The 25404-nt window shown below is 47.4% G+C and overlaps 2 protein-coding genes across 2 annotated transcripts; one reads left to right on the forward strand and one right to left on the reverse strand.

Annotated features, from left to right (window-relative positions):
• Window positions 1-12206: 12206 nt before the first annotated feature.
• Window positions 12207-18728, reverse strand: GCC1 (GRIP and coiled-coil domain containing 1). The gene is made up of 2 exons (XM_058529359.1): window positions 17285-18728; window positions 12207-16389 (listed from the first exon to the last, which is right to left on the reverse strand). The coding sequence occupies exons 1-2, from the start codon at window positions 18314-18316 to the stop codon at window positions 15094-15096; spliced, it is 2328 nt and encodes a 775-aa protein (XP_058385342.1). The 5' UTR covers window positions 18317-18728; the 3' UTR covers window positions 12207-15093.
• A 2870-nt stretch (window positions 18729-21598) lies between these two features.
• Window positions 21599-24611, forward strand: ARF5 (ADP ribosylation factor 5). The gene is made up of 6 exons (XM_058569234.1): window positions 21599-21749; window positions 22275-22355; window positions 22691-22800; window positions 23289-23360; window positions 23902-24027; window positions 24132-24611. Exons 1-6 carry the CDS (start codon window positions 21683-21685, stop codon window positions 24216-24218), a joined length of 543 nt encoding a protein of 180 aa, XP_058425217.1. The 5' UTR covers window positions 21599-21682; the 3' UTR covers window positions 24219-24611.
• Window positions 24612-25404: the final 793 nt, after the last annotated feature.

Raw genomic sequence — 25404 nt, forward strand, 5'->3', positions numbered from 1 at the left:
ACCCACCTAATTAAGACATGAGTGCCAGAGCTGAGCCCAAAGCTGCTTAGGGGCACACTTCTAATCATTACTGGATGTCTAAAAGACAAACCGTGTGTTAATATACCAGGGAAATTGCCAGTGTTATCCATCGGAGCATCTTCATCAGTACGTTCCTGAGCCTCCAGTGTCAGAAGTTTAACCTTGTAAGCAATGAAATGCTGGAATTAGATCATTTTACACCACATTTGGAAATAAATTTTATTATGTGAGTTCCCATCCCACCTCTCAATTCCCCAGCCCACTTCTGCATCCATAAACATTTTAAGTTTAAAAAAAAAAAATGGCCCTTTGACCATTGCAGACTTTTGATCTTTCTTATGATTTCATGGAGGTGTTTGCTGGCCTGGACTCTGACCCAAGGCAGTTAACGTGAGCAGCAAGGGGGTGGAAGTAGAAGTGTGATGGCCTCAAGTCACAGGACTCAGGACTGTGGGTCACACAGGCGGTTCTAGGCTCATCAGCCCACTGGAGGGTACCAAGAGCAAGGCCAGGAGGGTGTCATTACAGAGAGGAAGGGCAGAACCTACCTGCACAGTGCAGGATGGAGACAGGAACAGTCTACTTTTCCATCTACTTAGAGATTTCAAAGGGTTCAGCCTGGCCTGAGGACAAAACAAGGTGACAAAGAAGAGTAGCCCCTATGTCAGGGCTGAGAACTGGACAGGTGAGATACTCAAATAGCTGGAAAGAATTATTAGATGCATTATACTTTTGCCTATAATTTCCTTAAATGTATATTTTGTGTCCTAAAATTCCCTTGTATCATACTAAATGTTGGCATAGACAAACTTTGATAGTCTATTGATTGGATAATTCCTATACTGTCACCAACCATAATTCTGTATGTGTGTGTGTTTACTTCATCCAAAACCGCTCAACACCTATCTTTAAATCTTAATTAAAAATTCTGCATGAATTCTTTCTTTTGAAAGAAGGGAATCTGTGATTCTAGCTGAGGAAGACATGAATCAATACAGGGCTTGGAATGCACAGAGTCTGAAGTGCCTGTGCGTTCAGTGGAAATTCTGTGTTGGCTCTATGAAGCTGCAGCTCAAGGATGAGCTCTCAACTGGAACACAGATTTGGGAGTTACATGGTGGTGGCAATTAAAGCAAGGAAACTGGATGGTCACCCAAGAGAGTTTTAGAGTGGTAAGAGAAAATTAACTATAGAAACCAAGTGAGCAGCAGCATTTTCTAATGGGTAGAGGAAGAAGAGACAAGTCACAGAGGTAAGAAGAAAGAAAGTCACAGGAGAAAGGAGAAAGAGGCATTGTTCCCTAGGAGAGAAGTTACAGGAAGGGATGGTTCACAGTGTCAGAGGCCACAATGATCCAGCAGATCAAGGATCTGAAAAGAGAGGCTCTTCTGTTTGGAGGTGCAGGAAAGGTAACCTCCAGAGAAGAAGAAAGAGTGGGCACATCCCATGGAACCATGGGGCAAACTTTGGAGGAGGAGTCTACAACTTTTGTTTCCTTCAGATAATCAGACAAGGATTTCACAAAGAAATCTTACCTGGAGGAGCTTTCGTTGTGGGAGTAGAAGGTAGGAGGTAACCCATTTTATCACCTATACTAATTATTAATTAATTTTTGAGCCATGTTGGGGCTCACAAGTATGAGGCTCCAGCTCCAGGCCTCAGATCTTCCAGAGACCAGGAATCCCCATTGCCCCAGGCCCTCCAAGGCACATGTGTAGCTGGGTACCGCACACCCTCCCAGCATCATCCCCACCAAATGTATTCATTTTCTCAGGCTTCCATAACAAAGTGCCACAAACTAGGTGGCTTAAAACAATGCACATTTATTCTCTCACAGTTCTGGAGGCTAGAAGTCCAAAATCAAGGTGTCAGCAGGGTGATGTTCCCCCTAAAGGGTCTAGGGAAGAATCCTCCTTGCTCTTCCTACCTTTTGGTGGTTCCCAGAAATCCTTGGTGTTTCTTGGCTTGTAGCTGCATCACTCCAATCTCTGCCTCCAGCTTCACATGGCTTTCTTTCCTCTCTGTGTCTGTGGGTCTCCTCCTCTTCTTATAAAGACAACAGTCATTGGATTAAGGCCCACTTGAATCCAGTACAACTACATCTTAACTAACTACATCTGCAAAGACCCTATTTCCAAATAAGGTCTATTCTGAGGTTCCAGGTTGACATGAATTTTGGGGGACAGTATTCAGCCCATTACCTTGAATATGTAAGCACCTCTCTAGGAAAACCAGTCACAGCTTGAACAGGACAGGCTGCTAAGCCATTTCTCTACCCTCCTCTTCAATCCGCTTTTTCTTCAACAGTGCCCCGTGGAGGGGTGGGCAGTAGTTCCAGACGTATTCTGTCTGGTCAGGCTCTCTGACTTTAACAGTCTGTCATGAGAAGTGTACTGGCCCATTGTGCACACAAACAGAGGCCCAGGAACCCAGGGCCCCTGAATCCACTCCTGATTGACCCAGTTTCATGGATTATACACCCTCAGCCCCTGCTCATTCTCAGACTAACACTCGAGTTTGGCACAAAGGCTGGCTACACTTTCAGATCCCGACATTTGGCTCTTCCCTGAATGCCAAACTTACCTCAACTGCCTTCACGGACTGATCCTTCCCTAACAGCCATTTGGACGTGGCCCAAGGTTACCACAGGCTCACTCACTGTCACTCATTGTCCTTGAAGGCCTCACTCACCCTAGGACCAGAATGTGCACCTCTGCTCCGGTGCTCTCCTCTTCCTATCCACTCATCAAGGACTTCAAAATTCTGTCTTTTATAGACACGTAAATGGAACTTTTCCAGGCTGTCCTGATGGTACAGGTGGTATCTGATAACTACTCTTCAAAGGACGCATATTGGATGACACTCTTCTTTTAAAATAGTCAGGCCAGGGCCAGCCCGGGGGCATAGTGGTTAATTTCGCATGTGGTTAAGTTCGCATGCTCCACTTTGGCTGCCCAGGGTTCACAGGTTCGGATCCTGGGCGTGGATGTACACACTACTCATCAAGCCACGCTGTGGCAGCATCCCACATACAAAATACAGGAAGACTGGCAACAGATGTTAGCTCAGGGCCAATCCTCCTCACAAATAAAATAAAATAAAATAGTTGGGCCAGGCCAGAGCTGAATGTTCTGATGGGGGTGGGGAGACTATATTTGAGGGAGATTTAATAAAGTTTTAATTTTAGAATAATTTTAGATGTACAGAAAGTTTTCAAAGATGATATAAAGTGTTCCCACATACTCCAAACCCAGTTTTCCCTATGATAAGCATCTTACATTAGTATGGCACATTTGTCACAATTAATGAACCAATATTGATATATTATTATTAGCAAAAGCCTATACTTTATTCATATTTTCTTAGTTTTTACCTAATGTCCTTTTTCTGATCCAAGATCCCATTTTGGATACCATATTACATTTAGTCATCGTGTCTCCTTTCTCTTCTCCTGGCTGTGACAGCTGGGACACTATGTTTTACAATGGCTCTGCCATCTCGGACTCAACCTCCATGCAGCTCCACACTACCTAGACCCCCGGAACCCATGCACATGGGAGGAAGGTCATAGGGGAGACACGAGTCACACAGGGTAACACATGGAGCCTGATCCAATCTGCACTGTTGACAAAGTTCCATTAGAACAGGTGAAATGACTCTTATAGGGGTGTGTGGAGTGGTATCTCGTCCTGTAAGAAAAAGTACCTTGGTTTGTACAGCACAAGAAGAGAAACGGAAAACAAATCAAAAATAAAGCCACATGGCTGTGAAGTAGACATCAGAATGTGTGTTGATGAGGAACTGTGCTATCAGTGGAGCTGGAGGGAGGGTGAATAGCCGGGGCACAGAGCAAGGCCAGCCAGGGGAGCAGGGACAGATTCTGCTAGTCCACGTCCCCCATGGAGAGTGGGGACACAGGCACCTTTGGGCACTCCGTGCCAAGATTCTTCATTCTCGAGACAGATGGGTAAACTGTATGGTGGGTCACAGGGTTGTATCAGGCTCACAGAGCCCCTCCCCAGTGCCATCAGGGCTGGGGAGTCCCAAGAACATTTGTTTCCCAGAACCAGAGGTGCCTTTTTTGTGGGGACACCCTCAGGAGTCAGGGGGCATGAATTCTATTGCATTCTCTATTTCCATCAGCACATTGTCCATTTTATCTCCATGGGAACCAAAACTGCCATCTCTCTCCTTGTCTGGGGCCAGATCAGTGTCACATAGTGAACATTCTGCTGATTGTAGTAGGGGAGAGAGAGAGAAAGGAGACCTAATACATGGGAAAGAAAGGGGTAACCCCTCTGAGGCCTGGAGAAGGAACTGGGGAGAGGGCGGCAAAAATTAATAGGTGGTACTTTTCCAATCTCTTCTTCATGTCCTCTAATTATTCATCACCCATTTTTGTCTCCTTGATCCTCCTAGTATTTTTTAATAACTTTATTGAGATATAATTCACATACAAAATAATTTATCCATTTAAAGTACACAATTCAATCGTTTTAGGGTTTTTAGTATATGCACAAAGCTGCTCAACCATCACCACTATCTAATTCCAGAACATTTTCATCACCCCCAAAATAAACTCTTTACTCATTAGCAGTCACTCCCGTTCTTCCCTCCCTACTCCCCAGCCCCTAGCAACTACTAACCTGCTTTCTTTCTCTATGGATTTACCTGTTCTGGACATTTCATATAAACGGAATCATACAATATGCGGCCTTTTGTGTCTGGCTTCTGTCACTTAGCGTAATGTTTTCCAGGTTCTTCCGTGTTGTAGCGTGTGTCAGTACTTCATTCTTTTTTATGGTTGAATAATATTACACTGTATGGATATACCAGATTTTGTTTATCCATTTATCAGTTGACAGACATTTGGGTTGTTTCCACTTTTTGGCTATTATGAATAATGCTATTATGAACATTAGTGTACAAGTTTTTGTATGGAAGCAGGTTTTCAATTCTCTTGGGCATATGGCTAAGAGCAGAATTGCTAGGTTATATGGTAACTCCATATTTAAATTTTTGAGGAACTGCCAAATTGTGGCAGCACCAATTCTTTCACAAGAGCAAGAAATAAACTTCTCTGCTGTTTAAGCCCGTGTTCTTTTGGGTTTTGATGTACGTACAACTGAGCCTAATTATAACTGGTACACTGGGCCACTGAGTCTTTAGTGTTTTGTAAATGTGTACATATGCTTTCATTACCAGGGTGTGGCTCGTCTGACCAATAAAACTGGAAGCAATTTGAGGATGAGGATCAGGTTCTTATCTTTCTGCATCTATCACAGAGCCCAGTATGGTGCTATGCCCAAAACAGAATTAATTTAAATACTTCTGGATGTATGCATGGATGTGGGCACTCACACTAAGTCTAAAGAACATATAGATGCGAGAATCACCAGCCTTCTCCCTCTGTGATTAGTGAGAATTTCCTATCTCCACCATCAGTCACTTAGCTGCACCTTCTATTTTACCTTTTTAATTACAAGACATTTTATGTTTTCTGTTGAAATTTATTTGGAGAGACACTAGGTGTTGCTGGTTTCCCATGAAAAAGAATATTGCTAAGAATTACCCAGTAGTACCAGAAGACTTTATTACCAAGAAGTTAGGAAGAATTTTGATTTTCTACTTTTGCTTTTGCCAAAGTTCTTTCCAGATAGAATATTTACAAAATATATAGTGTGGTTGGCAGAATAACATCCCCCTACAGATGTTCATATCCTAATCTCTAGAACCTGTTAGGTTACACAGCAAAGGGCAATTAAAGTTGCTAATTGGCTGACCTTGAAATAAGGAGATTATCCTGGATTAGCTGGGTGGGCCTCATGTAATCACAAGTCTCCTTATGATTGGAAGGGTCCTAAGTGTGGAAGAGAGGCAGAAGAGAGTTAGAGGAAGATGTGACTACAGAAAAAAGGCACAGAGAGATGTACTATCACTGGCTTTGATGATGGAGGAAGGGACCATGAGAAAAGGAACACAAGCAGCCTGGGAAAAGACAAGGAAACTGATGCTCCCCTTGAGCCTCCAGAAGGAGCACAGCCCTGTGGACACCTGATTTTAGCCCAGTGAGACCCCTTTCAGAGTTTTGACTTCCAGAACTGTAAGATAATAAATTGGTGTTGTTTTAAAGTCAGTAGGTTTGTGGTAATTTGTTATGAGAGCAATAGAAAATCAATGCATATCCTAAAAATATTTTTCCCCACTTCCTTTTGAAAGTTGGAAGCTACTTCTTAGGAAGACAGTGGGATGGGGGAGCTGGGATGGGGGTTAGGTGACAGTTCACCAACATACAGTTAATTTATCATTATATTGTTATCTAGTATACATGATGTCAGGCATTAACAATAATCACATTTTACAGTACTTTAAGCTTGTCCAAGAGCTTTCAATAGACTGATTTGATCATCACAATAACTTTGAGAAGCTAAAAGCATTGCTTCCCTTTGTGACAGATAAAAAACAATGAGTCACCAAGAAGGTCCCAGAGATAGGTAATGGCAGAATCAGCAACTGTTTTTATCTCTTTCAGGAGTGGTCCTCAGACTTTTATGTCTTTCTCTTTCAAAGAACTTGGGTCCCAGGGTGCTAGAAACAAGAAGCCCACTTTCCTAAGGACATTTGTATATTGCAGGCATTCTGCCACCATATCTAGCACTTACGGAAAGAGTTCAAAGACATTAATTAAAAGTTTCCACCATCAGGCTTATAGACAGGGACCTGAAGTCTGGTAGGCAGGGAGGTCTAGGCGCGACTCCCAGGGCAGAAGGGAACTCTCAGATGCCACAGGCTCCTTCCTTCAAGGGTTTGCTCTTCACCGGCTGTCCTCTCCCACCCAGCCTCCACCCTCCTCTGAACCTGGTGGCAGCCCTGTAGGTGAGGGGTTCACCATTTAACTGGCACTAAGAATCTCTGGCATGAACTCATCCCTCTGATCCATCCTACTCTGGATGCCCAAAGTAGAAAACCCCGCCCCGTACGTGGTCCCTCAAAGCCCAACTCCCTACACAAGTCAAACCAACACATTCTACAATTTGTCTCACCTCCCTTCCCAGTCTCCAACTGATGCCCCACCTTCCACCTTCTTCCCTCCGTTCCTTCCTTTCTTTTTCCTTCAATAAATATTGAGGGCATATCTATTCTGCACACTGTATAGGGCACTAGGGGTGTAGTAGTGAAGAGCAGGCCCACTCCCCAGCATCCCAGCCCTGACTTCTGTTGGGGCATGCACACATACATTAAATAATAAGTTCTAAAAAGGAGGACTGGTGTTTCACCAGTCACTGGCACTCACTTAGCTGGGATACTGGCTCCAGATGCCTTAACAACCTTGGATTTGGTTATTTTAAGCTTAGTGATGCCATTCTAGAGAGGTATTGCAGGTAGTGTAATGATTCAGAACCTAGGCTCCAACGCCAGATGTCTTGGGCCCAAATCCTGCACCTACAGCTTGCTAATGTGATCTTTGGCAAGCTATTTACACTTTATTTGCCTCAGTTTCCTCAGATGTAATGAGGATGATGATAATAATACCTCATAAGGGTGTTTTTATGATTAAATGATTAGCGATGATTAAATTAATAGCTTAGAGAAGCTCTTAAATCGGGTCTTTTAATACATGTAAACACAGTACCTGGCATATGTTAGATTGAAACCATATGAAATTGCTGTTATTAAGGGTTGAATATCAGCAACTCTACATGTTTTAATCTTAAATCTTAGCAAACCCTATGTAAGTGTTGTCACTGTCTTTTCAGCAGAGGGGGGGAGAGTGAGCAAATGAAGGGGCAAAGGAGCGAGTGTGTAGGGAAGCCATGGAAGCCGAGAGAAAGAAGGCCTCCTTCTTCTTTAATCAGTACAGTCATTAAATCAGGCGGGACTGAAGTACAGGAGGACACATGGAAAACGAACACGTGGTACAAGATTATCTCAAGCAAAAAGCAAAACACCAAACTATAATGCAAAACATTACAACTAGGCAGCGTAAAGGAAAGTATTCCTGTGGACAGATATTGAAAGAGAGCATCGAAATGAAAACAGTTGCTGAGTTCCATAGCAGAGATATGCGTGAATGTTTAAAAGCTTTTTTAAACTTTACATCCTGTCGCAAAGTGGTTTAAAATTTGACGCAACTGACCACTCTCTCTATGACGAAACTCACTTCTCCCTTGAATTCTTGGACACCCCCTCTGCTGGTTTTCCCCTCCTTTTCTGGTCATTCCTGTCTGTCTCTGTGTGCTGTTTCATTCAGCCTACTTTTTTTTTTTTTAATTTTATTTATTTATCTATTTTTCCCCCAAAGCCCCAGTAGATAGTTGTATGTCATAGCTGCACATCCTTCTAGTTGCTGTATGTGGGACACGGCCTCAGCATGGCCAGAGAAGCGGTGCGTCGGTGCGCGCCTGGGATCGGAACCCGGGCCGCCAGCAGCAGAGCGCGCACACTTAACCGCTAAGCCACGGGGCTGGCCCTCATTCAGCCTACTTTTTAAATGTTAATGAAACATTTAATATTAATGAAACACTAAAGGGCTCCATCCCAGAGTTCTGCTGTAGAAGAAAGGAAATACAAATATGGAATGGGGGATGGTAAGGAAAAACTGTGGAAATGCATTGGAATTGGAGATATTGGTGTGAAATCATGATTTTTTAAAGTGTGTATGTGTGTGTGTATAGCTACATAGGTGCATATGTATGTGTGTGTGTGTGTATATATATACACACAATACGTGCGTATATTCCCTAAGTCTGTCTGCTTAAAGACTTAGAAGCAAAGACACCCCAGCAGCAATGAGCTCACACAGCTCCCAGATATTGGTTTCTAATACCACTCTCCAACAAAAGAAACCAGAGATCCCCAGAGAAATAGTTGATTCCAGGAATGGGGTAGAGAAACTACAAGATGAGCCAGAAACATGTTTTTATGCCAGAAAGTAAGGAAGTACTCCAAGAAATGATGGAGGCATGTCATAAGAACACAGGAGTTTGAAGGGGCTCTTACCAAATCTGGGAAATTTTGAGCAAAAATGATCAAGTAAAATAGTGAATTATAAACCACTGAAAAATAGGAATCAATCAGTTCATACTGATAATAAATAAATAAATTACTAAATAAGTTATGGAGAAGGCAGGGCTCTTCCTTAGAGTGCTGAGGACCAAAAGGTAAATGATGCGGCAGTGCTAGAGTTGAAAAATCATCATTTTGCAACCATCATAGTAAAGATTGAATTATTATCAGTTGATGCTAAACCTAGGGGGGCAATTTTGATGAGGAGCAGATATCCACATGGACTTAAAGTATCTCCCATAGATTTCTTATTAGTAGCAAGGCAGAAAATATAAACTATGTGAAGAAATCAGACACCTTATCTGAATATCAAAATTAATATCACCAATGAGGGGCAAATGGATATGATTTGCCTCTGGATGTGATACCCTGAGAAGATCACAACATCACTTATATAGTATTCTGGCAGGGAATGCATAACCTGAATCTAATCATAAAGAAACATCAGACAAACTCAAAATGAAGAACCTTCTATTAGAAGTCGGGGAGAGGGCTGTATTCTTAAAAAAATGTCACTGTCATAAAAGACAATGAAAAGGTGAAGAATTGCTCCAGATTAAAGGAGACTAAAGAGACATGACAACTAAATGCAATATGTGATCCTAGACAGGATACTATACCAGAGGGGAGAAATCCCATACAGGATATTATTGGGTTTATTGACAAATTGGAATGCAGATGGTGGATTAGATTACAGAATTGTACAAGATTGGTATTTTCAGAGCCAGCCCTGATGGCCTAGCAGTTAAAGCTCAGTGCACTCCACTTTGGTGGCCAGGTTTGGCTCCCCAGGCACAGAACCATACCACTTGTCTGTCAGTAGCCATGCTGTGGCGGTGGCTCACATAGAAGAACCAAAAGAACTTACAACTATACACAACTATGTACTGGGGCTTTGGGGGGAAAAGAAAAAGGAGGAAGATTGGCAATAGATGTTAGCTTAGGGCAAATCTTCCCCTGCAAAAGAAAAAATATATATATCTATATATATATAAAGATTGGTATTTTCAGTCTCTTTCATTCATTCAGCTATTTATTGAGCACTTAGCATGTGCCAGGTTATGAAAACTCCTGATGGCACAAAGATGAATGTGGCATGACTTGGAGGGATTTATAGGGTAGTCAAGGAGATAGAGAAGTAAATTTAAAAATGAAAGTCTGAGAAATTGCTGTGCCCAAGGCCACTATGGAGAAAGTGCTGAAGAACCTCAGAGAATAAAGTACCTGAGCATCCCTGGGTATCAGATAGGACCATACTGCAGAGGGTAGGGATGGGCGGGGGAGGGACTTTGAAGATAGAAGGAACAGTGTGCCTAAGGATTCTCAGTTTGGAAAATGTAAACTGACCAAGTGATACAATGTAAGCATTCAAAACAAACACAAAAAAGCTTGGCATCCAAACTCCTTCAAATCTCATCTCAGCTGGCTAAGGCTCCAAGCTGGACACATATGCCAGTGGAGTAGACACGATGCCAGCGCAGGACGCCCCTAAAGGGGCCTGTGAAATTCCTGTGAAATGTGAATCTACATTTAAAAACTCATATTTATGTAAAGTAGCATCAGTCTTCAGATTCATTCTCTCAGATATGAAAGAGAATGTTTGGTCCCTCAACAGCAGCCCACAGGGATGGACGAATTTACACTAAACCAGAGATGGTCTCCTCCCTAAAGTCAAGGGCCAGGGTTTGCCTCCTTGTGAGGGTCACTAGCCTCCAAGTGGCCTTTGCTTTTCTGGGCTCCCTGCACTGTGGGTTTTTCAGAACCTCTGATATTGAGGTTATCCAGGAGATCTGGATCCCAGGAAAAGCAGGCTGTCACTACTCAAACTCACATAGAACAGACTCATAACGAAAGAGTCCATCTCATAATTTTCAGTGTGAAAGAGCTCTGCCACTAGGAAAGAATGAGGCTTCCGAGAAATTATAAGGCAATCAGTTGCCACTGAAGAGAGGACTTCTCGGACAAGGACCCCTTCTTCCCCAGCCTATGCCAGTAACAGCCTCCTAAATCTCTCAGCAAGCCACACATTTTCAGTATTCCACCTTGCCCTCTGCTGGGAGACAGACAGCAGAAAGATCCTGGGCCACCGGGTTCAGATAAATGTGTTTGAATCCTGGATCTGCCATTACTGGCTCTGGGCCTTGGGCAATTCATTTCATCTTGCCAAGCCTCCGTTTCCTCATTTGCCAAATAGATATGCTTCACAAGACTGTTGTGAGAATTAAGTAGAATGATGTAGGGAAAATGCTAGCAGTCTGTTTCACAGCAGGCATTTGATAAAAGATAGTCATTATTTCTCCTTTTGTTTACAGCAACGTTTGTAGCTAAGAAACACTGGACTTAAACCCAGAGGAGCTCAGTCTAACTTCCAACTCTGCCACCTAACATTCTTGGAAAAAAGAAACTAACGTGGGTTAGCACCTACTTTGTTTCAGGTACTGTGCTGGTTCCTCATGTACTTAATTTTTCTTTAATCTGAGGATATAACCTTGAAATAGGTATTATTATCCTCATTACAAGAAAAGTTCAGAGAGATTAAGTAATTTATCAAGGTCACACAGCTGGCAGGAGATTTCAACCCCGAATGTCTGAATCTAGTTCTTTGCTCCAAAAACCATCAATCTGAGGTAACCAGGCTGCCTGGGGGAGGCAGGGGAAGAAAGTGGAGGGGAGAGAGTAAACGTGTTGAAGATTGGGTAAAGTGACCCATTCATTAGGGTTCTATTTCCAATTCCCAAAGCTGTTTCCCCAGCTTTACTAGAGGTTACAGTAGGAACCCACTATAGCAATAGCTGGTACCCAGCCCTCCTTTTATTTTGTTAGAATGATTCAAGTTCTAAAATTAGCAGTCATCTAGAACCTGGGGGACAGAGCAGCTTTAGGGCTTTATGAATAACCAACGTTGCCTGTTCAACTCTATATTGTAGCAACTTTGCTTGGCTGCAATATGTAGCTGTATGTTCTCTCCATTTGAACCAGCCCAGTTCAGCCTAGAGATCAGTCTCTCCATCTCTAGAAATCATCTATGGAGACAGCCCTGACCCTCCCAAGTCTTGAGAAGACAGGAGCACACTCAGATTTAAGGAGGCTTCGCGATTAATCAGACCTGGTTCAGACATCTACTAGTTACCTGATCTTGGGCAAATTTAACATCTCAGCCTCTGTTTCCTCATCTGTAAAATGGGGGATAACAACACCTGTGAGGAGTAAATGATTATAAGGGGTGTAAACGGCTCAATATGGTGCTGGCATACTCAACAAGAGTTAGCAAAAACAACCCTGTAGTAGCAGCTTCTCAGGACAAGGCCGAGAGCCTTAGACTTCTGGGTAAGAGACGGGAACTTACAACATCAAGGGCATGCAATATGGACATTTATTCCCCAGATTGAAGGTACCCAAAAGGAGAGGGGAAAAAAAAGAAAAGCAGAAACCCATTACAGTTGTCAATTTGCCTTCCCTCCACCTTCTCCCTCCATTCTTCTCAGCAACCCTCCTCTGACGTGCGTGTTAACAGTGAAACAAGTAAGGTTCAGTCTCATTACCTTATGGACTCACCTCGTGCACTGTCTGATATTCTGGAACCAGGGCCCAAAGAAAATTTTTCTCTGACTACATCTGTTCTCAATTCTTTCTCTCTCTCTCTCCTTTCCTTTCTTAGAGTACTTAGCACAGGCAAACCAGCCAAATAACTGCAAAACTTATTAGGGGGAAGGGGTGGGGAGACCAGGAACTTGTGTCCTTAAGGGTAGGAAAGGCCCAAGTCTTTTCGTTTCAGTTCAGAGCATTCACAGCCTTATGTATGTCGATACTTAAAATCAGTAAATAGAAACTGACTTGCTTCTTTGTGCGTCTGGTATTTTCTCAAAAGTCAAAAGCACAGGAATTATTAGTCCTAGGAAAGCAGCTGTGACTATGGATCTTTCTATTCTGCCCAAAACCACCTAGAGATAACAACAATAATATATCCTACATTTTAAGGGATCAGGTAAGAAAACTGAGAGATTATTATTATTATTTAGCTTAGCTTGATGTCCTGAGAAACTTTTCCAGGATACCATGAGTTCTGATTTGAAGCATAATAAAGCATTCATAAACAGATTACTTCTACCGTTTAAAGCAGTAATTATGGAAGTTTCAAGCCCACTCACTAAACCCACAAGAAAGCTTTTTCCAGCGTAGCTGCCTACACACAAACATACACACACACAATTTCAAGCTAAAAACTTTGTGTTGTATTGAGGCAGTTAAGGCACTGAGATATTCCTCCCAAGATTCAAGCTCATGGATTAATATAATGAAATATTAGTTTCATTCTTTTCACTTACCATTTACATTCACACTTTATCTGTGTCCAGACATATATATACCATTAAAGAAACACACAGGTCAAGTTGTTCAGGTTTAATGATTCCTTGGTTCACATTATTATCACTTGAACACATCACTTCTGTTCCATTAGGTCTGCTCACGGTTTATAGATAGTCCAGCTCACTCAGCCTCCTCCCAATCAGAACATTTAATCAAAGCCTTCTGTACCCAAACCCTCACAAAACAGATCTCTATGATGCAATAACAGAAAGATACACATTAGTCCAGTCAGAGGCAAAGCATTGGTCTTTAGGATCCAAAGATCTCCATAACCAGCAAGAGCAGATGGGGAAAGGAAAGAATAGGGGAACTGATACTGTTTGAACCCAACTTTCTGAGTCCCTCCTTTTCAGACTGCCTGGATAATAAGTACAGAATGAATCTACTTACACAAGACCAAACCTAAGAAACCCCAGGAAGGTGGAAAAGTTAGAGTAACACGTGTGGGGAAAACGAGGATTGTGGACTGAAACTATTACCTCCCTACGGGAGTGGGCAAAATACCCTGGTGACAGCAACCCATGACCACCTTGGCTGCAGGGACGTGGAGATTTAGCCAGAATACTATCCATGGAGCAGCAAGTACCCTGGCCTAGCCTCAGCTGAACTTCCACCACTTTCCTGTGAGGGTCACAGCAATCTTCTGGAATCCTCTACAGCAAATCTGCCTCCTCTTCCCTGTCCCTACAAAGGCAGAAGCAGCTGGGTGGGTGGGGGGGCAGGCAGGATCTCTGAGCTAATTCCTTGTATCCCGGCAGGATCAGAGCTTCCCAATCGGACACCTTTCTGTAAGAAGCTAAGACTTTTTTCTTAATGCAAGTTCAACAGTGAGGAAAAGACAGCAAAGTCATTCCCTCACACTCTCAGGCCAGCCTTAGGCAGAGGGGTTAGGCCAGGGACAAGCACCAGAGGTCTATTACAACCCCATCTAGGCCAAAGGCAGGTCACTCAGGAAATCCCTAAGATGGAGCTGGTGCTCAGGGCCCATTCTAGGATGGTCGCAAGTGGTGTGTTTTGTCTAGATTAAGTCATGCCCAGGCCCTAACTAGACCAAGCTTCCCAGTTCCAGGATGAACTCACTATTCCTTGGCCCTTTGGATTAGTGGACAATCTGTCACTATTTCAAACTTCCTGCTCCCTCTCGAGCCTGGATTTATGTCCCCAGAGAATTGGGGCAGCAGGGGACCAGACTCAGATTGTGATGAGATGGAGTAAACAGCTGGTCCTGTGTGTGTTCAGAAATTAAGTGAACTCCCTTTGGAGTCACATTTACTCCTAGCTCTATGCTAGGAGTATAATATTAAAACAAAATATCTTATTTTAAAAGATTCTCACCACTTCCCCAACTTTTGCACCTCTCAATCCTAACCTCCCCCACCCCTTCCCTCACACGCACACACGCGCACACACACACCCCACCAGAAGAAGCTGTCCCAACACTTCTGGTATCTCTAGGGACCCCAGGACAAAGTGGCATTAATGGCATTTGGCAGAAAATCCCATCCCACATTGAAAACTCCTTCCAGATCAACACAGTGAAGAAATAAATGATAATGTAAGAGAAGAGGCAGTAGACACCAGAGGCTGTCCCTTCTCACATAAGAGGCACAGAAATTTCAGGAGTTAGTGAAAATGGCATCATCTCTTGCCAGAAGACCACCAGCTACCACTGGTTGGAAGCCGCATTATCACTTGTTTCTCCTCTGGACTGAAATGCAAGATAGTCAGGATGGCTGTGAGCGTCTGCTGGCGGCCCAGAGCGTCAGGCAAGGTCAGGAAGCGGTAGATGATGTTTTTGAGGTACTCCAGGTTGGCTCCCTCTCTGCTCTGGTCCCTGATGTTCTTTTCAATGTGGCTCTGCAGGGCGCCAACCTCCTCGCGATGCCGCTCCCCCTCCTCCAGCAGCCGATCCTGCAGCTGATGCGCCTCTACCTCCAGCCTGTGCTTCTGCTTCCTCAGTGATGTAATCTCCACCTCCTTGCGGGCCAACTGCTCAGCATACAGGAAGAAAGTGGGCTCGCTGGCCGCAGCTAGTTGCAGTGCTTGGGTCAAGCTATCTGAGGAAGATGTATCAGCTGGGTCCCCAGGACCCCCACCCCCCACAGGGCTTCTGTGTCCTGGCAGCCCAGAGGACAAGGCCACAGAACGCAGTTGCTCCAGCTCCAAGTCCTTCTCGGCCAGCACAGCCAGGGCACGGTCCCGCTGCTTGTGCAGCTCCTCCTCCAGTTTCAGCGTGCGGTCCCTGAAGTCCAGCTGGCTCCGCTCCAGCTCCTGACGGTGGAGATGCTGCAGCCGGGCCAGCTCCTGCTTCCAGTCCTCGGCCTCCTGCTGATGCTGGCGCTCGAGCTCCTCACAGGACAGCCGCAGGGAGATATACTTCTCCTTCAGCTCTGCGAGCTGTTCCTGGGATTCCTCCAGCTCCTTGGCCAGGTTACCATCTTTGGTGTTCTTGCTCTTGAGGACGACCTGGGCCCTCACCTTGTACCTCTCAAACTCTTCCTTCAGCTGTTTCAGCTCCTGTTGGTAGTAGAGCGCAGTGGCCTTCTCCCCATCGGCAGCCTCTGAGCTGGGCATTATCTCCAGGTCACAGAGCTTCTCCACATCCAAGGTCACCTGGCTCTTCCTGGCAGCAACCTGCAGCAGCCTCTTCAGCTTCTCCATCTTGTCTTTTAGGACATTGACATCTAGACTGGACTCCTCTCCATGGCTGTCCAAAGGGGACCGGCTGGAGGCTGCTAGAGCCAGCGTCTTGTTCTCCAGGTCCAGCTGCAGAATGCGCTCCTTCAGCTTCTGGATGGCCAGCTGGTCCTTCTGCTTGGCTTTCTCATAGGTGCCCAGCAGTTCCGACACCTCGGATATTTGATTCTCCAGGGCTGCCACCCTCTGCTCTTCCACCTGAGATTGCTGGCGGAGTAGATCCTCTGCAAGGGCTGTCTGTAAAACAAGGGGACAGATGGAAATGCATGCAGAAAAGCCACAAAGCCCCAGGCAAACTTTGAGAAAGCAAGAAAGGGGAGCAAAATGGTCACAGGATTGGGATGGTCTGGCCAGAACGGGAACTGGGCTTTTCTGATGATTTGGGAGCTAACAAAATTCCTGTAACCTGCTTGGGTTCTGCTCCCAAACACACCTTATACCAAACGATACTAAGAACCTTTGTATATCTGCTGTTGTTCTGCTTTAGGGCTTCCACTCTCTCCTACCACATACAGAGCTCACACATAAAGTGTGTTATCTTTATCATGTGCTTCCCTAAATCCTATTAAGCAATCATATGACATTCTTGCCCTCTTCCAATATTCCTGAAAGTTCAAAATTGAGTTGGATCTCTCTCACACTGAAAGGAGGCACTGTAAAATAGCATACCTTTCCAGAACAGGCAAATCTTGACTGAAAGCAATTACAAGAGATTATTTCTTGAGAAAATTCCCTTTACGCCCTGCAGGCACCCCACCCCCTTCAGCCACCCCCCCATAGGCATATATGTCTACCTATATAGGTATATACCTATAGGCACGTACACTACCTTTCCCTGCACAGCTGCCACTATACTGCCTCACAGAGCGCAGCTGGTAAGATGCCAATGCCCAGAAGCTCAAAGCTGCCTGGCTCTGACCCAGCCTACACTCAGAAACTCCACATCCTGTTGGAAGCACACTCTGTGGATACTGCACAGAATAGGATTTCCCAAGACTCACAAGTGGAATTTTGTGAACAGCATCAAAAATGACAGTGCAGCCACTTAGTTCTAACTACCAGAGAAGAAAAAACCCTAATATTTCCCACTTCAGCTAAATGATTAATGTTTGCAGAAGACGAAGATAATTACCTTCCTCATTTCCTGCTGCAACTGGGCCTGGAAATGACTCTTAAGGCAGGCAGCCTCTTCCTGAAGTTCCTGCAGCCGGGGGTCTGGCCGATTCTTCTCATCTCGAAGAGCCTGCAGCTCACCTTTCAGCTCCTCCACTTCATGGGTCAGCTGCTTGGTCTGCAGCTCAAACCCTTCCATCTGACCAGCTGCATATGCCCGCCCAGCCAGGGCTTCTCGAGTCTCTTCCAACCGAAGCTCCAAGTCCTGGCGCTGGGTCCTCTCCTCCTGCAGCAGTTTCTGGAGCTCACGCAGCATCAAGGCATGGTTACTCTGCTCTTGGGCCCGGTCATGCTGTTGCGTGATAAGTCGTGCTTTGGTTTCTGCTATCTGCTCCTGCAGCCCCTTCACTTCTCCCTCCAGACGGCCCCTCTCCTCCTCTGCCTTCTTACTGGCATCCTCTAAGTCCTGTTTCATCTTCTTCTTGTCAGCCAGGTAAGAAGCTTCCATGCGGGACTTCTCCTGGGTGACTGTAGCCAATGAGCTGGTCAGAGTAGCCAACTGAGTCTTCAGCTGGTGCAGTCGTTTGTCCACCTCCCCACTCCCGGATGGTCCATCCCCACTGCTACTGCTGACGCCACTCTCCGACCCGCTGGCCTCTTCGGACTTTGGAGGTGGTGGTCCACGGGCCTGTCTGTCATCTTCTACCCCAAACTCACCCTTGGTGCTGGTGAGACTGGCCGCAGTGTCCAAGCTGGTGGCGGTCCCAGTGCTATCCTCGCTGTGAGTGGAGCATCGGTCATCCACAGAGTCAGGAAAGGTGAGGCCTGGAGGCTGGACGCCTGCAAGGCCCACATCCGCCTCATGAGACACCGACAGCACCTTAATGCTGGCCTCTAGCGCCTCTTTCTCTTTCATTAGGCTTTTATAGGCACGGACCACATCCTTGAGACGTGCCTGGTACTGGAGGAGTTGCTTCTTCTGCGTCTCAATGGTCTCCAGGAGGTCCTTCTTGCTCGGGCCGCCGCCGAAATTCATCCCAAACTTCTCCATGAGGGTTCAGAACAGGTTGCTCCACGTCAGCGTTGGGACAGCCCGGAAGAGGGTGGCGAAGACGCTGGCGGAGGCTGCAAACGACGGGGAGAGTTGTGCCCGCGGCCGCTCACTCTCTCCACCCAGCTGTCCGACCGGATGCTGGGCGGCGGGGCAGCCCAGCAGAAGTACCCGCCAAGTCCCAAGCCCGGAGGGCGGGGGCGGGTCCTATCCTAGAGGCGGGGCGACGTCAGCACCAGACAAGCACACTGCCAGGGCTCGCCCGCACTGCCCCAGAAGCCGCTCCGCGCTCCCTGCTCGCCCGGGCCACAGCAGCCCCAGCCGACCCTCGGCCCACGGTCGGCCAAGGCTTTAAGCTGAGCGCAGCCCCGCAATGATTGCCTAACTACAGCGGCCCCTCAAGGCCGCTTCCCGGTCCGCTGGAAGTGACGACAGCATGACGCCATAGGCTCCGCCCCCAATGGGCGCGAGGTGGGCGGGGCTACTTCAGCCGGTGGGTGGGAGGCGGCCTGTTGAGAACTCGGCTAGGCTGAGAGCTGACAGATTTTTGAAAGAGTGGAGCAGGCAAACTCGAGGACACGGGGGCGATGTTGGTTTGGTGGGGGCTACTGAGCTTGCCCTCGGGTTACGATCAGCGAGCGACAGGGGGCAACGTCGTAGTGAGTACCAGACACCTAGGTGAGGCACGCATCCCCACTACTTGGGGGCTCAGTACTTTTGTCCCTAAAGAGCAACAATTAAGGCTCCCATTTAGACCACTTTCTAGAACAGTGTTTGGCACCTAGTAGGCGTGTAGTATAATAATTATTAGCACCCTTCCTGAGTTCTGCTGAGTTGATTCAACAAATATATGTAGAGGGCATCCAATAGCCGTGACGTCCATCCTAAGTGCCAACTATGTTCCAGGAGCTTCATAAGAGTTTTGCTATTTAGTCTTTACAATAATTCTGCTCAGTAGGTATTATTAGCACTGTTTTACAGATATGGAAACATAAAGCACAAAGAGGTTAAGTAACATGCCCAAGGTCCCTTAGCTAGTAAGTTTAGGAATCCTATCCAGACCAGTGCGGCTCTCACATACCAAGTGCTGTTCCAGGTGATCACCATGAAGAGACAGGGTCCTGCCCTCAAGGAGCTCACATGTAATGAGGAACCAGACGTGCAAACACAAGTCCTGCAATCATACCAGTATGTATGAGTATATTCAAAGTGGTATGGAAGTTAAGAGGAGGGAGGCCTGCCTAGGGGAGGCAGAGAAGGCTCTCAGGGAAAATACTTTGAGATTTGAAGGATGAGTAGTGATTGCCCATCTAACTAGAGATGAGGGAAACAAGCATTCCAGGCAGAGAGAAAAGATTTCAAAGACTCCTGGGGCATCAGAGAGCCCGGCTCACCCGGGGAAACATTGAGAATCATCTCAAGGCAGTTGCTTAGGATATGTGAAGGAGGTGGCAAGAGATGGGGCTGACACAATAGTTGGGGGACCCAAATTAAAGCATTTACATTTTATCTGCGGTGATAAGAATACACTAAAGCATTTTAATCTCGAGAGTGTCATCATCAAGACTTGTATGACAGGGTGGAGACACCAAGGAGCAGGAGACTTGTGAGGAGGCTATTTCAGTCATGGGGAAGAGATGGCAGTGAAATAGGACAGTGACAACAGGGATGGAAAGAAAGAAGCTAATTAAAAAGGCTAAACATGTAAAACTGACCTGACTTGGTGACCACTAGTTGTGTTATTATATTGGGACTCGTTTAAATATACTCTTCAATCTTGTAAAAGCCTTCTTAGGAATGCAAGTCTGTGACTGAAGAGTAAAGTCATACACTCACTCATACCTAGTGCCCAAAGTCTGTTCTTTTTACAGACTTTAAAGGTCAGGATGGGGCTGGAGTTCTGTTCAGACCCAGTTTCTTAGTGGCCCAGATAACATGCAGTTGCGTTATACAAAACAGATACATTATCTCATCATTTTAATCTTCACCATAACCTCATGAGATAGTTAGGGCAGATATTAGTCTCCTTTTATAGATGAGAAAATGACAGGTTGTGAGGATTGTTGAAGCCTAAGCCCTCAAAAAAAAAAAAAAAAAAAGGCAGAACTGAGATTTGAGCTGAGGCCTGGAACAATGGCACATAGCAGGCGTTCAATAAACATTTGTTGAATGAGTGAATGGACAAATGAAGGTTCTCTGATTCCCAGCTCACTTCTCCATGTCCAGTCCATATGCAGTTGATCCTAGAAACTCACTGGGAATCCAGAATAGGCAAAATGCCTGCCCTTGCTCCACTGAGCAACCTATTACTTCATTCAACCAAGCAAGCATTTGTTAAGCATATATTAGGTGCCTGGCATTGACTGGGTCTCCGCCACAGAAGAAATTTAAATTAATTCCTATCTTGCTATTTCCTCTCAGATGCTAAGATGAGTGGGGAAATTACTTGTGAAGCTCTTTGAGTCTAGGGCCACAAGAGCCTCACAAAATCCTGGATAGGTGTGCACTAAAAATCCAGGTTCCCAGATCTGTGGCAAAGTGAGGAAGGAGCTGCAGAACGGCTGCCTGGGTCAACTGAAAAGCACTGTTTCCAGGGCCATCAGGGCGAAAGCGGAGTTCTCCAGTATGCAGGAGTAGGGTTTACAACCGCCTGCCCAGAGCTGGGAATCTTCCACTGGTTCTGCTGGTTGGGGAGATCATGAAGCAGGTGTTTTAAGGAACCTTACAGGCCAGCTAGCACTCGGGCATCTTCTTCCCCCACCTCTGGCGCCCTCCTCTTGAGATTCTACGGTCACTGAACCACCCACTACGCTCAAAGCCCCTCGCTGGGAGCTGAGGGGGCAAAAAGGAGGACTAAGACGCTTGCACAGAACTTCCGGTCTCCTAGGAGGGTAGTGCACACAGTCGATGCTGCAAGTTACCCAGGGCTAAACCGGGACGCAACAAATCAAAGCCCAGCGGCCAGCCACTGAAGATGAGACCGGGGGGCCGCTGTGGAGCGTTATAGGCTTTCCTCTGCCCCGCTCGGGCTGCGGGTTCAGCAGCCACAGACCTGACAGGCGCGCTAGAAACAAGGGGAGACCCAGGCCCCTTCCCTCTTTAAAGCCGGCGCGGGACCTAGGCTGGCTGTGGACACTAGCTCAGCTTCAGTTTTCCTCGGAGCCAGAGCCTGGGGGCGGGGCGGGGGCGGGGTTGGAGGCGGGCCCCGGACGGAGGCGGGCCCGCAGTGACGTAGGGCGGGCCGGGACGCGCGGAGGCGGCGGCGGAGCCTCCTTCTCCTGCTGCTGCGCCCCATCCCCCCCGCGGCCGGCCGGTTCCAGCCCGCACCCCGCGTCCGTCCCCGCGGCCCCTCCCCTGGGCCCCGCGATGGGCCTCACCGTGTCCGCGCTCTTTTCGCGGATCTTCGGGAAGAAGCAGATGCGGATCCTCATGGGTGAGGCAGATCAAGCGCGCGGCGCGGACCGGAGCGCCGGCCCCCACGCAGCCTTCCCGCCCCCGCGTCCCTTCTACCAGCTCACCTGTGTCTCTGACCCCGAGTCACCCACCTCCTAACCTCTCGGGGCCACTGCTCTCGGGCGGGTCGCGGTCTGCAGCTCCAAGCCCCGGGGCCTGAGACCGGGAGCTGCGGGCCTGGGTGGGGTGAATCTCCCTCCGCCCCAGCCTGGCTGGTTATAAGGGAGGATTCCGCCCTTGCAGACGACTTTTAAAAGGAGTGCGGCCCTCCTCCTGCGCCCCTTACTCCCCAGTCCTCTCTCGCCCCTCGCCCGCCTTGGGGGCAGGAGTTGGCATTCACCACCCAGGCTGCCCTCAAGGCCCGGAAGGTAGAGCACAGCGCGCACCTGCCGGCGCTCGGGCTCTCCGCCCCCGTCACCATCAGCTGGCTTGGTCTCTCCCCTTCCGTGGTCTCTAGGGGGCTCCCTCGCTCCCGTCTCCATCCCTGTGCCCCTCTCCGTTGCAGTTGGCTTGGATGCAGCTGGCAAGACCACGATCCTGTACAAACTCAAGTTGGGGGAGATCGTCACCACCATCCCCACCATAGGTGAGTCCGGAGGCGAGGCCAGGAGGAGTGGGAGCGCGGCGGCGGGCCTTCTCAGAGTCTGCTCCCCATTCTGCCCCAGGCCGTTATCTCTGTGCAGGGAGCTGACCCTGACACCAGATACGGCTACCTGAGAAGCGGCTCAGGGTATCTTTACGAGAGCGGGATGGATGTGACCAAGCCCCGCCCCGTCTGTGGACTGCCAGGCCTCTGGGGGTTCTGTTCCCTTGGGCCTTGATCATTGCCTTCTGGTTTTGTGTCTCTGCTGAATCCACGTAGTTTTAGTGAGTTCCTTCCTTTCAGGACTTTTTCCTCATATTTTTTCCAATTATCTGCAGGCTTCAATGTGGAAACAGTGGAATACAAGAACATCTGTTTCACAGTCTGGGACGTGGGAGGCCAAGACAAGATTCGGCCTCTGTGGCGGCACTACTTCCAGAACACTCAGGTCGGGGAGTGGGGGAAGGAGGGGGCACTCCCCAACCCCAGGGGAAGAAGAGTTAGGGTTAGGAAGACTGAGATGTTGGTCTAGGCTGGGCCCCCAGGCCAGGAAAAAATCCTCTAGCCCTCCTACCCTCCTTTTGCAGGCTAGCCTCTACTCATCCTTCAGAACTGGCCTTAGTCTTCTGAGACTTAGCCACCTTAGGCTTCTCCTGAGAAGCAGGGTTCAGGATCCACGCTGCCTGATTTAGCTCTCATCACATCCTTTCCCCGTTCCCTTGCACAGCTTTGAGCTAGACTGCTTGCCTGAGGGCAGAGGCTGTATCCTTTGCAGGGTGTCTCCAGTTTGTGCCAGGATGCCTGCAGAGCCCTAGTGGAAGTTTACTAGATGAGAAAGATTTAGACACAATCAAAGATGGGAAGGAGAAAGGGCCAGACTAGGCTATGTCCCAGGGGGAGTGATTGCTCTTCTTTCCTTTCTTCCTTCGCACCTAGGGCCTCATCTTCGTGGTGGACAGTAATGACCGAGAGCGGGTCCAGGAATCTGCTGATGAACTCCAGAAGATGGTGAGCACCCAGGGCCCTGGGGACTGAGCCCTCGGTTTGGAGACAGAGAGATCTCTGTGCTGGTGTGAAAGTCAGGAAATGCCTCCCAGGCCTTGAATGTGCATTTCTCTTTGTGGACACACACACAAAGAGTATCTCACCTTGTTTTGAATTAGGGTCAGGTAAAAAGTATAGGACTAACTTTTTCCTTGAATTCTCAGGTCTTCACATCTGAGTGTGAGAAGTTGGTGGGGAGAGGGGAATTATATGTGGTGGGGAGAAATATCGTCTTATATTCTTGTTTTTCCATTTGGAAATTTTGTGATTTTTGACTAAGGCGAGTACTCAAATTAGAAAAAGACCCTTTCTGGATTTAAGGCCCGACATGGTCTCAAGCTGATTTATAATTCTGTGTCTTGTGTTCAGCAGTAGACTACACAATATTATATTTTTCCCACAAATATGCTAGAAGGTAGAAAGGAGGGCTCCCCTACACAGCAGGGAAGAGGGGGCCTGAGGACCCCACTAGGACCCCAGGTTCCACCCCCCTCACCTCTCTCAGCTACAGGAGGACGAGCTGCGGGATGCGGTGCTGCTGGTGTTTGCCAACAAGCAGGACATGCCCAACGCCATGCCTGTGAGCGAGCTGACCGACAAGCTTGGGCTGCAGCACTTGCGTAGCCGCACGGTGAGGGTCCTGCCTTTCCCAAGGGAGCCACAGGCTGGGGCAGGAAGCAAAGGCATCCCTTTTTCTTCCCTGTCACTGACCTCTTTCTTTCCTTCTCCCCACAGTGGTACGTCCAGGCCACCTGTGCCACCCAAGGCACAGGCCTGTATGATGGGCTGGACTGGCTGTCCCATGAGCTGTCAAAGCGCTAACCAACCAGGGGCCGGTCCCTGCTGCCCAGAAGCTCCCGCGTGCATCCCCGGGATGACCAGACTCCCGGACTCCTCAGGCAGTGCCCTTCCCTCTCACTCTTCCTCCCCCACAGACACAGGTCTCTGCTCCTGCCTGCATGTTCTCTCTGTTGTTGGAGCCTGGAGCCTTGCTCTCTGGGCACGGAGGGATCCACTCCTGCCTGCTGGGACCTGTGGAAGGGGCTTCCAGGGCCAAGTCCCCTTCTTCCAGAGGAGGAGCAGGAATCTGGGTTTACTTTTGTTTTTTCCATTTCGGCTGTACCCTTGGGGCCAGGTAGGGAGGAAAGGTGAGGGCTCCGGGTGGTGCTATGATGTGGCACTGGATATTGAGTAATAAATTTGCTGTGGTTTGTACACTGTGTTGTCTGTAACCCTGAAGTGGGGGGCTTGGTTATTGGGGGCAAAGAAACCATATGGGGGAGGTTCAAAGCAGCTAAGCCTGCAGGGCCACCTCGCCTCTCCCCCAAGCACGCACACGCATTGCTGCCTTCATCTAGCTCAGCTCCTCTCTCCTTATTCTTGAAGCTGGAAGTACTTTAGGGGCTTCAGTGGAGGAAATCCCCTTCCTTCCCCAATTCCAAGGGGCCTTTGCTGAGGGTAGCAGGATCTCCCTTCATGGCTTTGTAAACCACATAACTCCAATTTCCTATCCATCTCCTAGCTACTTAGAGCAATGATTATTAATGATTACTATGCACATTAACATTTGAGGGAGAGGGAATATTCGTTAAAAATAAGAGTTCTGAGGCACGTTTTAGAAAATGTGATTCATCAGGATTGGTCTGAGGCCCAAGAATATGCATCTTTAAAATTACCCCAGTGATTCTGTCACTAGTAGTCTATTAGCCTTAGTTTATAAAACACTAGTAGGGCCTTGGGGATTACAGTTCCTCACTGTGCACTGGGACTCCTTCTACCTGGGAGGACCCCACCTATGGGAAATAAAGTGCGTGTGTGGAACCAGGGGTGTGTGCTGTTCTCCAAGTGTGGTTCAGTCTGCCCATTTCCCTCCACATCCCAGCAAACCTTAAACAAGACCCACCATCAACATTATTATTTCATTTTCTTTTCTCCCTTCTTTCATTTAGTCATTTTCTCCAGGTGCTGGGCTGGTTTTCTCCATAAGCTTTGTAGGACATGAGTCCCG

The sequence above is a fragment of the Diceros bicornis genome, chromosome 3 (genome assembly GCF_020826845.1).
Source record: "Diceros bicornis minor isolate mBicDic1 chromosome 3, mDicBic1.mat.cur, whole genome shotgun sequence".
In the NCBI taxonomy this organism is placed as follows: domain Eukaryota; kingdom Metazoa; phylum Chordata; class Mammalia; order Perissodactyla; family Rhinocerotidae; genus Diceros; species Diceros bicornis.